Source organism: Octopus bimaculoides, chromosome 16, assembly GCF_046866305.1.
Source record: "Octopus bimaculoides isolate indiv1 chromosome 16, ASM4686630v1, whole genome shotgun sequence".
NCBI lineage: Eukaryota > Metazoa > Mollusca > Cephalopoda > Octopoda > Octopodidae > Octopus > Octopus bimaculoides.
The window spans coordinates 28,482,471-28,493,943 of record NC_142943.1 but is presented as its reverse complement, the minus strand read 5'-3'; the positions used below and the strand labels follow the sequence as shown (position 1 = coordinate 28,493,943).

Here is an 11,473-nt window from a genome sequence, read left to right as displayed (position 1 = left end):
TTGTATTGTACATTAGAAAATTTAATGGCAATAAAATTCCTTATTTCACATTGCAATCTCTGAGATTTTGTGTCTTAGATATACATTACAAGCACAAACATAATGTTTACCTTATTCCTAAAACAGTTTGATGAGAATAGGACTAAACAAGATCAATCAACTACTGTATGAAAATCATGTTGAAGCTAATGGTTTTACAGTGATTATTTCCTAGATTTAATTAACATAAATTTGAGCACAGAGCAAGTGAAAAATCATGCTGCTCTCTGAAAATCAAGAAAGTGTTTACAAAAATAAATTTTAAACAACAATGACCATTTCAAGAATTGGTTGCAAATAACTTCAAAGCTGACAATTTCTATATGATTTTTGAGATATGATTAAATCTAAGACATTAAATGTTAATTCTATCAAGCTTTAATTAATTCTAATTAACCTAGGTTTCTCCAACTAAATTTACATACCTTTAAATGCTGGAAGTTTTATTCTCATAAGTTGTTGTAGTAGTAGTAGTAGTAGCAGCAGCAGCAGCATTACTACTACACATCCTACATTTGTAGGAAAGATACAAAATACTAAAATGCAAAAGTTCTTAGTTTCTAAGAATTATTTCTGAACATTTCCTTTTGAAGTAAAGAGGGAAACGAATTATAGAATCAGACAGCTTCCACTAATCTAAACTGGTTCAGTTTTAAAAATTATGGAAGGATAGAAAACTATTTCAAAGAAATACCATTTTAAAGAGTTAGCATGAATGGTGCAACATTTTGTTAGAAGAGTGAATCAAACAGAAAGAATAAAGATTTTAGAATAAAAACACACAATAGGTTAACTGGTGGTAATAATCGTGTTAATAATGGAAGTTTAATAAAGAGGAAAGATATTCTGACGGTTTGATTTTAAATTACTTGCAAAATTTAATCCAAAGATAAAATATTAGAAATTTCCATACATAAAGCAATACAAAATGGTCATGAAACAAAGTTAAAACTTTATTCTGAAATTTTGGGTGTTACATTTTTGTAAGAAATTGTTTGAATGAAAATAAACTTTGATCAGTGCAAAGTAATTAATTAGAGTGTGGAATGAAAAGTGCAGAGGGAAATAAAGAATTGTTGGATAAGAAGAAGCTCTGAATTGCAATCAAGGTTAAGCTATCAGTAACATGCTCTACAGAAGAATTATGGTAAATGGAAATGAAAGAATAGCATAGAAAAGAGCAGAGTCAGAAACCTCAAGAAAAGCCTCCAAAACTTTCACTTTTGAAGTAAGATTAGGGGAGATACGTTTCTTTTTAATGGACATTTCTTTTATTTTAGAATCAAAGTAAAATAGCAGCTGACATACAGGACGGAAATGAGGGGGGCGGGAAGGATTTGGAGGGACAGAAATATTGTTTCTGATGAATGAAAATAAGAATTTAAAGAATCAAAATTTTAAAAGGATTTTAAGTGGGAAATTGGGATACAAACCATTATTCCCAGAATTTGTGTTAGATCAAGGGTCAGTTAATATGTTAAAGAGAAGCAAAATAAATAATAATAATTTTTTTTTAGAAAATTAACAAGCAAGAGTGCTGTTAGAAGAAAGACAGCTAGCAATCACTTACAGGATGTAGAGGGGGTCTTGATCTTATAAAATCCAGTATCATGGTATGGGCATCATGCTTCACTTTGGGTGGAATGTCTCCATTTACCTAAGAATAAAATGACCAATTATTTATAGGGGCAGTTAGAAGTGCTTTTGTTTCCACGCTTGAGTGAAACAGCTGCCCAACAAAATCAGCCATAATGGATTCTAAAGAAAGAAACTGCTTTCTTCACAAAATCCATCAGATCCCATGAGTTTAGTCAATTTCCTGTTTCTTAATGATTTGGACCTTACTAAAACCATCATAACTAGAGAGGCCTTAAGTTCTGAAAATTAAGCTAGGCTTTAGAATGTAATGAAAAAAAATACAGTAAGGAAATGACTGAAAATGAAAATGTTTAAGATATTAATGAGAACAGCAAGCTTACCCCAGAAAACAATTGGAATCAACAACGGAAAGCTGTTTGGAAAAAGCACAAATGAATTCCAAAGTGTTATGTATGCATACACACAATAGTTGTACATAAATTGAATGTTTAAGACAGTCTATTGTTACTCTTTAAACTCTTTACACTTGTTTCAGCTTTAAAGCTACGGTCATGCTGGGGCACCAATCTTATTATGTTAATTTAAAATTTATATCTTTCTTTTATCTTTTGCTTTTTGCAATCATTGGACTGCAGCCATGCTGGGGTACCTCTTCGAATGTTTAGTTGAACCAACCAACCCCAGGGCTTATCTTTAAGTCTGGGCCTTATTCTATTGGTCTCTTTTTGTTGAAGCACTAAGTTATAGGGACATGGACAAATCAACACCAGCTGTCAACACCAGATTCTTATCCCAAGCCATCAAGAACAAGAGGAAAGACCATGCTATGAAGCTTTTGAACAAACTCAAGCATCCCCTCCAACTGAACATGCTTTGGTTTTCCTCAGATGAGAAAAATTTCTGCCAGGATCAGATGGTGATCACACAGAACAACTGCTGGCTTGCCATGTCTCCAAAACACATGCCAAGAGTGATAAAAATCAAACATCCAGTCAACAACATGGTGTTTGGAGTGATTACAAGTGATGGTGACGTTATGCCTCTATTCATCTTCCCACATGGCCTCAGACTCAACATGGAGACCTACATCAAGTGCCTAGAGGAGGTAGTGCTGCCCTGGGTCAAGAGGGTAGCTGTTCGAAGACCAACAGGATTCTGCACCATGTCACACAAGCAGGAGAACCCAGTCATGGGCTGTCAGACAATTTCTGCAACCACATCACCCCTAACATCTGGTCACCTAACTCCCCAGACTGCAACCCCCTTGATTATTATGTGTGGGGTGCAGTTGAGTGAGAGACCAACAAAACTCCTTGTAATACCAAAGATGAACAGAAGATAAGATTGCATTCACCACAGTAAACAAGGAGACCCTCTAGAAGAGTTGCAGGAGATTCCGAAGTCATCTGGAGGCCGTGGTTGAAGCCAATGGCGATTTTATTGAATAAATTTACTCCTTAGTATTTCAAAATATTTTTATGTAATTTTGGTAAATATATCTGTTCAAATGAGATGTCAGTGTTATTTTCGTTTTTGCATAATTTAGATCACAGTTTATTCACTGCACCATGTGTGTGTGTGTGTGTGTGTGTGTGTGTGTGTATACACACACTCCTTTGTTCCTATATATATATGTATGATGGGCTTCCATACAGTTTCCATCAATCAAATTCACTGACAAAGCATTGACTGGTCTGGGAACTAAAGAGAAGATATATTCCCAAGGTGCTGTGTAGTGGGAGTGAACCAAAAACCTCATGGTCGCAAAGCAAGCTTCTAAACCACACAGCCATGCCTAAATTTTTATCAAAGACAATTGCAAAGAGTATCTCAGTGTATTTGATCTGATCTTCTGAATTCAAATCCTGCTTTGATTAACTTTGCTGTCATCCATCCAGGATAGGTAAAAGTCCCAGTCCAGAGAAGTGGAAAGATGAAATTGGTATGGCAGCAGACAAGATGCCTTGTCAAAACTGTTTCAGGTGTCCACCTTATTGAAGTTTCATCTCTAGTTTGGTTATTGCAAAGTGCTGGCATCATGTAAACAAAAAACAAAGAAAAAAAAAGGAGTTTATGAAATCCTAAAGAATTCACAAAACTGAAGTATGTGACATGAATTCACAAGAACTCTATGCATCCCAATGGATGCCAAATGATAAATGGTAACTTTCTGCTGACACATTTCTGGTAACAATGCAAAAATGGTTAACATAAAATAAAATTTAGCTACAAATATGAACTACAAATAAACCAATTTATTAAAATGTGTGTAGAATATACAACACTTGGAATGTTGATATTGTTGAAGAGTTAGAAATGAGACATGCAAACCAACATTAAGTAAAATGCATATAAAGGAAAACCTCATGCAACTATTTGAGACAAAGCAATCAAAGATCACTGTGAAAATATGATTAGACCATTATTGAACAAATAAGGAATCAATAAAAGTTATCTCTTTGAAACTCAGAATAAAATATAGTTACACACACACACACGCGCACGCACAGTGGCAGACTGGGTCTAAAAATATTGGTTGCCAGGAGACTAAAGAGGACCACCCACAACTACAATGCTATTATTTAATTTTTTTTTTTTGCTAAAAATATTTTTTTCAACTTTTTCAAACACAGCCAGTCTGAAATAATGCATTCCTCCAGGAATGAATAAAAAATTCTCAAACTTGAGGGGAGGGCCCCTTAGATATTAACATGGGCCTCCATATATGGATTTTAATGGTGCAGGGGCCCACTTGCCATCAGGCAAGCTGGCAACCTGGCCAGTCTGACACTGTGCATGCGTGCGCACGCACGCACATACATACATGCATGCGCGCATGGGAAAAAAAACAACAACACTCAGATTTATGTTCAGATCTCAATGTTTAAAGCATTTCTTATATTATTCACAGAATGATATTTCCTTAAAAAAAAGTACGTAAACTGTAACACTTTACCCTGAAGGTATGATAACTCAGAAATCCGTTGACAAGCGAATAAATGATAAATTCCTTCCTTCCCAGAATAACTGGCGCCAACAACACACCAGTCTATTGTTTTGTTGTGAAATGTTCCAATTATTCAACACATTCACCACTTTAACACATCTGACCAGCTTAAAAATCTTTAAAATATGTACAAGTTAAACACATTTGTTACACCTGATTTTAGACTTTGCATGATATGCTTTTAAAGGCTTTCAAATGCAGGAAGTAGGTATGTTGTGAAGGAGTCTTAATTACATCTCCTCTGCGTTGCTAAAGTAACAGAAATATTTACACTTTGGATTTCCATTATCAGACATTTACAAGTGATATTGAAGGAATTATTTATGCTAGAACACCATTTTGTTACTAACTACAAAACGAGGTCAAGTGTCAGCTTTATAATAATGAACGAAATATCTGCCCCAAGTGAAATGCTTCCAGTGACTGAAAGAGAATAAATAATTAACATTTAGATGTTTACTAGCATTCTCCTCCCCCTTGCCTACACCTAAAATGGTAATCATACAACTAATAGTGCAATTTTCCAACAATGTCTGGTTGTAAGTTTCACCATTTTAAAACGAGATTCTTTTAAAAATGTTTCTAAAATTAATTAGATGAAGCTTCTGATGAATATGAATAAATCAAAAATCTTGACATACCATAATCTTATTAAGTCTGTATCTCTTAAAGACGATATCTTTCATGAGAATCTCATAAGGGGTCAGCTCATACTCCCCTTCAAAAGACTGGGGACAGTGGTCAACTTTCTTTAGCTTCACGCCATGTCGCAACTGTTTCATGATCTGTATCCAAAGTCGAGCCTAAAATTAAAATGAAAGGAAATTGAAGAAATATTTGCTATTTTTTACTTTTATTAAAATTTTATTTAAAAACAAAAGGAGAAAAACTATAAGATTACAAAATATTGCTGCATTGCTTGGAGAACATTCTGTTATGTGCTTGTTAGATATTACAAGTTTTATAAGGTGTACTTTATGAAGGTCAGGTGGGGAGGGGGGGGGGGCATGCTGCTGGTGTATTCCCCATTTGTTGGTGTATTCCCAGGTCCTCCAGAGTGTGTTAGAGTGAGTGATAGTGTGTGTGCATATGTGCGTGCATATGTGCATGTCTGTGCGAGTGTGCATATGTATGGGTGTGCATGCATATCTGCATCCATGCAAAGAAATCTCAAAGAAAGGATTCCTCATTTGAAAGGAAACAAACTGGTAAAGGAACCTGGCCATAAAATGGTGCCTTGATAATAGAAACTTCTAACCCACACTAGCATGGAAAAATGGTTGTAAAACAAACAGCCGATATACATGTGTGAAAGAAAGAGATTGAGGCCAAGTAGTTAGAGTATTGGGTACATGACCAGTAGGTCACAAGTTCGATTCCTAGACCAAGCAACATGGAAGTCACTATATTTCAAATTGTTCCAATTTACTCAGTTGATAATGACTACCACTCCAGTACTGATGCTGCTCCCTCTCCTTCTGGCTGTCACGTCTTTGAAGTTCTGCTTGATCAAGGATAAGAGGGCCGAGAGGGTGGCTATGCCTGCTTCGGACTACAGAAGCACCACCGCAAACACTTACTGAAAGCATGATCCATGCTACCAAGTTATACTGGCAGTGTGTGTGTGTGTGTGTGTGTGTGTGTGTGTGTGTGTGTGTGTGTAATCCAGGGGCAGACTGAGTATTAAGGGCCCTTGGACATAACTGTTTACCGGGCCCCTTTGACCGGGTATGAGTTGGCATAGAGTGCAGGCCTCTCAGAGCTCCAGGCCCTCAGGCAGTGCCTGATTGACTGATGGCTCAGTCCGCCTCGGGTGTAATCTGTTGGTGCATAGCTGTGTGGTAAGAAGCTTGCTTCCCAACCACATGGTTCTGGGTTCAGTCCCACTATGTAGTACCTTGGACCAACCAATGCCTTGTGAATGGATTTGGTAGATTGAAACTGAAAGAACCCCAAAGTATATAAATGTGTGTGTGTCCCACCACCACTTGAGAACCAGTGTTGGTATGTTTACATCCCCATAACAGTTCAGCAAAAGAGAATAAGTAACTAGCTTTAAAAAAATTTTTTCAATAAGTACTGAGGGTCAATTTATTTGACTAAAATTTCTTCAAAGTGGAGCCCCAGCATGGCCTCAGTCTCATGACCGAAACAAGAAAAAGATTATAAGCAAAACTTAAAATGGAATACATTGGGCGTGTTTGTATTGGTGGATATTTGCTCTACTTTGACCCTTCAGCACATTGCTTTAATTCCTATAATTAATTTCCTGGTTACATGCATGACTGATTTCAGCCAGCTCCAACCCACTTATCAGAAACCAAACCCATGGAATCCTTTTTTGTAAAAATATTTCTATAGAATTTTCTTTCTGGCATTCCACCACACCTCCTTATCCAGAACCCTACCCACACCACATTTTCTTCTTCCTCTTTTCATCCCCTCACACATTCCAGCTTCATCTAAGAATAACTTTTTTTTTCTGTTTCCATTCACTCAAATACTTTATCTCCGATTCTCAGTTCAAATTTTCCTTCTTTCAAAAACTACTTCATAAACTGCACCTACCTTGCACTAATTATACTGATACCAACAAGAGACCCAAGCATATAACAGTTATCTAACACTACAGAACTCAATCTAATAAAGTCAATTAGTGCCAAATTTCCTTGTAAAATTATTGTATACTTAAATATATTTAGTGTTCTTTCAGTTAATATTTTCATTGTTTTAATGATTATAAATTAAACTCACACATATATATGTATATACAGATATCATCATCATCACCATTTAACGTCCGTTTTCCATGCTGGCATGGGTTGGACGGTTTGACTGGGGACTGACAAGCCAGGAGACTGCACCAGGCTCCAATCTGATCTGGCAATGTTTCTACAGCTGGATGCTCTTCCTAACGCCAACCACTCCAAGAGTGTAGTGAGTGCTTTTTAAGTGCTACCAGTACAGGAGCCAGTCAGGGTGGGGGGACTGGTATCAACCACATTCAGATGGTGCTTTTTACATGCCACCAGCATGAGAGCCAGTTAGTATTTTTTGAATGCTAAAGAGTTCAACAAAACTAAACCTGCTGAGAACCTAAGAGTTGAATGAAATATAGGTCTCACCCAATCTGATCTTTCAAGGGCCTCCAATTCAACTTGCTGTCTCTGCTTCTGTAGAATCTGAAATGAGAACATAAACAGAATGTGTGTGTGTGTGTGTATATATATATCATTTTTCACATTCCTTTCCATAATGGCAAGCAACATTGGACAAGAAGATAATGAATGTAAGCCATTAACTAAAATCAATTCAGTACAATTTTCAAATCAACAAACCAATAGAAATGCTAAAAATTTGGTTGCAACTCATTTAAAGAATATGATGCATATTCTTCAGAGAATGAAAAGCAAAACCATATTTCTCAATGGAACCTAACAGAGCTACCAGCAGTATGTTACTAACCTAATTTGCCAAACCAAAAACAGACTGGAATCAGTAAATCTAACAATTAATAATGACATTTTCCCTTATTATTGGTACACTTAGCCATCTTCAACATTAATTCCATTCTACACACACACTATAATGGAATAGCTTATGTCATTTACTTAGTATGTACCCCAACTTTCATAAAACTGGTAGACAGACAGGCAGGCAAGCAGGCAGACAGACATCTGCAAATCTACCCTTATAATACCAACTTTTCACTGTGAGATGAGAGTTACATCCAAATGAAAGCAGACCAAACCAAATTAAGTAAATTATGACGTTTAACAGTGTAACATGATGCCAGCAGTTTGACAATGCCTACAATTAAATTGGTCATGCATTTATTTACATTTGTTAAAATCTCTTGCATTTGTTCACAGTTTACAATTGTTAGATATGTACTTGTCATAATGCAATAGGCATGAACACAGCTGTGTGGATAAGAAGCTTGCTTCCCAACCATGTAGTCTTGGGTTCAGTCCCACTGCATGGCACCTTAGGAAAGTGTCTTCTACTCTAGCCCAAGGTTAAGAGATCAAATAAGCTTTGTGAGTGAATGTGGTAGACGGAAACTGAAAGAAGCCTATTGTATATACCATGTTTTCCACAATACAAGTTTTCAGACCAAAATATATATAAATACATGTGTGTGTGTGTGTATTCCCTTATCTTGACATTATGTAATGGTTGTAAACAAGTATCCCTGTTATACAAGTAATGCCATTCGTTTCCCAGTCTTCCATGGAAAGCATTTCTGGTCATGGAAAAATATTATTTTGCTGGGAAACAGGTAAAGGTTGGTGACAGGAAGTGCATCCAGTCAGAAAATTTGCATCAATGAATTCCATCTGACCCATGCAAGCATAGAAAAATGGACATTAAACAGCAATGAATGCAAAGCCTTGAAGCATGAAATACTTTCCATGTTAATGCAATTTTCATTCCTATATGCATATCTTTCATGGTCAGTAAAGAAACTGTGCCAATAAGGTGAAATGCTTTCACGAGATCTGAAGAATTTTTTATAAAGCTTTGAAACTGAAATATAAACTATAAATCCGTGCTTCTCAACCATTTTGTGCCTATGGACTCCTTTGATTCCACTATAAGTGTTACACAATGCATTTAAAAAAAAAAATCTAAATGAAAGTTCTGGGGCAGGAATCTCCAAAGTGGTTGATGGGACTATTCAAGAGCTTGATAAATGCACATCTACTTATTTTTTATTATTATTTATTTATCTTCTTGTACATGCCTGAGGGGGGGGGGTCAATGAGAGGGTCAAGGATTCCATGACGGGGGTCGATGGTGTAAAAAGTTAGGGGATCCTTGAACTAGGGAGAGTGAGAGTAATAAAATTTGGAGATCAAATCTGAAATTTCTGAATGAAAGGTCACCAAAATCTTTTTGCAAAGCCACTTACCTTTTGACCAGTTGATACCTTATCAAGAAAAGTGACAAGTTCATGAGCTTCAGTAAAAAGTGCTCGGCAAACTGCTCGATAATGAAGACTAGCATCTGAGCTACTAGACAGGTGATTCTTGCACATCTAAGAAAAGAAAAGAAAAGAAAAAGATAAATTAAGGCAACTTATTAAAACTGATACTCCGTTTACACTAAAGAAAATTAAAATTTAAGTAAACAAACAAATATTCAAACTGATGAAAAGAGTAAAAGTGTTTGTTTTTTTTTTATCAAAACTGTTCAATAATTGAAGCATCAAGAACTATAAAAATACTCTTGAAGTAACCTTTAAAATCTTGGTCCCCTTAATTGATGCTTGGTTGCTTTGTTTTATTTTAAAATGTTATTAATTGATTTCCTCTTAATGAGCAAAACCATTATAAAGAACTTGAGCAAAATAGGATTAAATTACAATGTCACTGATAAAGCAGTGACAATCTGGAGAAGAATCAATAAAACGCTTTAAATACAAGATTTTATATCAACGTCTAAGAATTATACTTTAGAATTGACTAGATAATGAATACCACCAACTAAATATTTGATAATGGGCCATTATGTATATGTGTGTGTGTACGCAGGTGTGTACGTGCATGTGTATATATATATATATATATATATATATATATATATATATATATTATTGTATGGTAAACACAGATTTAGAATTTGGTTTTAAATCTTCAATATGTATTTTGGAATACAATTTCTATCTTTAAATTAATCAATTAATTTCTCAAGTCATTTTGGACAATATTCTTTGAACTTTAACATTTATTTATCATCATCATCATCGTTTAACGTCCGCTTTCCATGCTAGCATGGGTTGGACGATTTGACTGAGGACTGGTGAAACCGGATGGCAACACCAGGCTCCAGTCTGATTTGGCAGAGTTTCTACAGCTGGATGCCCTTCCTAACGCCAACCACTCAGAGAGTGTAGTGGGTGCTTTTACGTGTCACCCGCACGAAAACGGCCACGCTCGAAATGGTGTCTTTTATGTGCCACCCGCACAAGCCAGTCCAGGGGCACTGGCAACGATCTCGCTCGAAAATCCTACAGGAGCCAGTCAGGCGGTACTGGCAACGGCCACGCTCAAAATGGTGCATCTCATGTGCCACCCGCACAAGAACCAGTCCAGGGGCACTGGCAACGATCTTACTTGGCTTGCCGGGTCTTCTCACGCACAGCCCATTTCCAAAGGTCTCGGTCCGTAGTCATCGCCTCGGTGAGGCCCAATGTACGAAGGTCTTGCCTCACCACCTCAGCCCAGGTCTTCCTGGGCCTACCTCTTCCACGGGTTCCCTCAACTGTTAGGGTGTGGCACTTTTTCACGCAGCTATCCTCCTCCATTCTCACCACATGTCCATACCAGCGCAATCGTCTCTCTTGCACGCCACAACTGATGCTTCTAATGTTCAGCTTTTCTCTCAAGATACTTACACTCTGACGGGTATTCACATTGACATTACACATCCAACGGAGCATACTGGCTTCATTCCTTGCGAGCTTACGTATGTCCTCAGCAGTTACAGCCCATGTTTCACTGCCATGTAGCATGGTTGTTCGTACGCATGCGTCATACAGTCTGCCTTTTACTCTGAGTGAGAGTCCCTTTGTCGCCAGCAGGGGTAAGAGCTCTCTAAACTTTGCCCAGGCTATTCTTATTCTAGCAGCTACACTTTCAGCGCACCCACCCCCACTACTAACTTGGTCGCCCAGATAGCGGAAGCTATCGACTACCTCTGTCAACAAATAATAATCAAAAACAGGAAACGCTGACAATATTTATAAAAACAAGATAAAAAAAAAAACATAAAGCCACAAGTTCGTTAGTGTCATTCAATGACTAAACTGGTGGAAACTATTGC

General features: G+C 36.9%; 1 protein-coding gene across 4 annotated transcripts in view; it reads right to left on the bottom strand.

Moving 5' to 3' along the window:
• LOC106878400 (protein spire homolog 1) overlaps positions 1 to 11,473 on the bottom strand; it is an 81,532-nt gene that overhangs the window by 38,720 nt on the left and 31,339 nt on the right. For 2 of the 4 annotated variants that reach the window (XM_089364277.1, XM_089364278.1), the window contains exons 4-7: positions 9,561 to 9,686; positions 7,771 to 7,827; positions 5,287 to 5,448; positions 1,610 to 1,696 (exon numbers count right to left, since the gene is read on the bottom strand). In XM_089364277.1, coding sequence (XP_089220403.1) covers positions 1,610 to 1,696; positions 5,287 to 5,448; positions 7,771 to 7,827; positions 9,561 to 9,686 — 432 coding nt within the window. The remainder of the gene's footprint in view (positions 1 to 1,609; positions 1,697 to 5,286; positions 5,449 to 7,770; positions 7,828 to 9,560; positions 9,687 to 11,473) is intronic. The other 2 variants (XM_089364279.1, XM_089364280.1) reach the window with 1 other exon arrangement.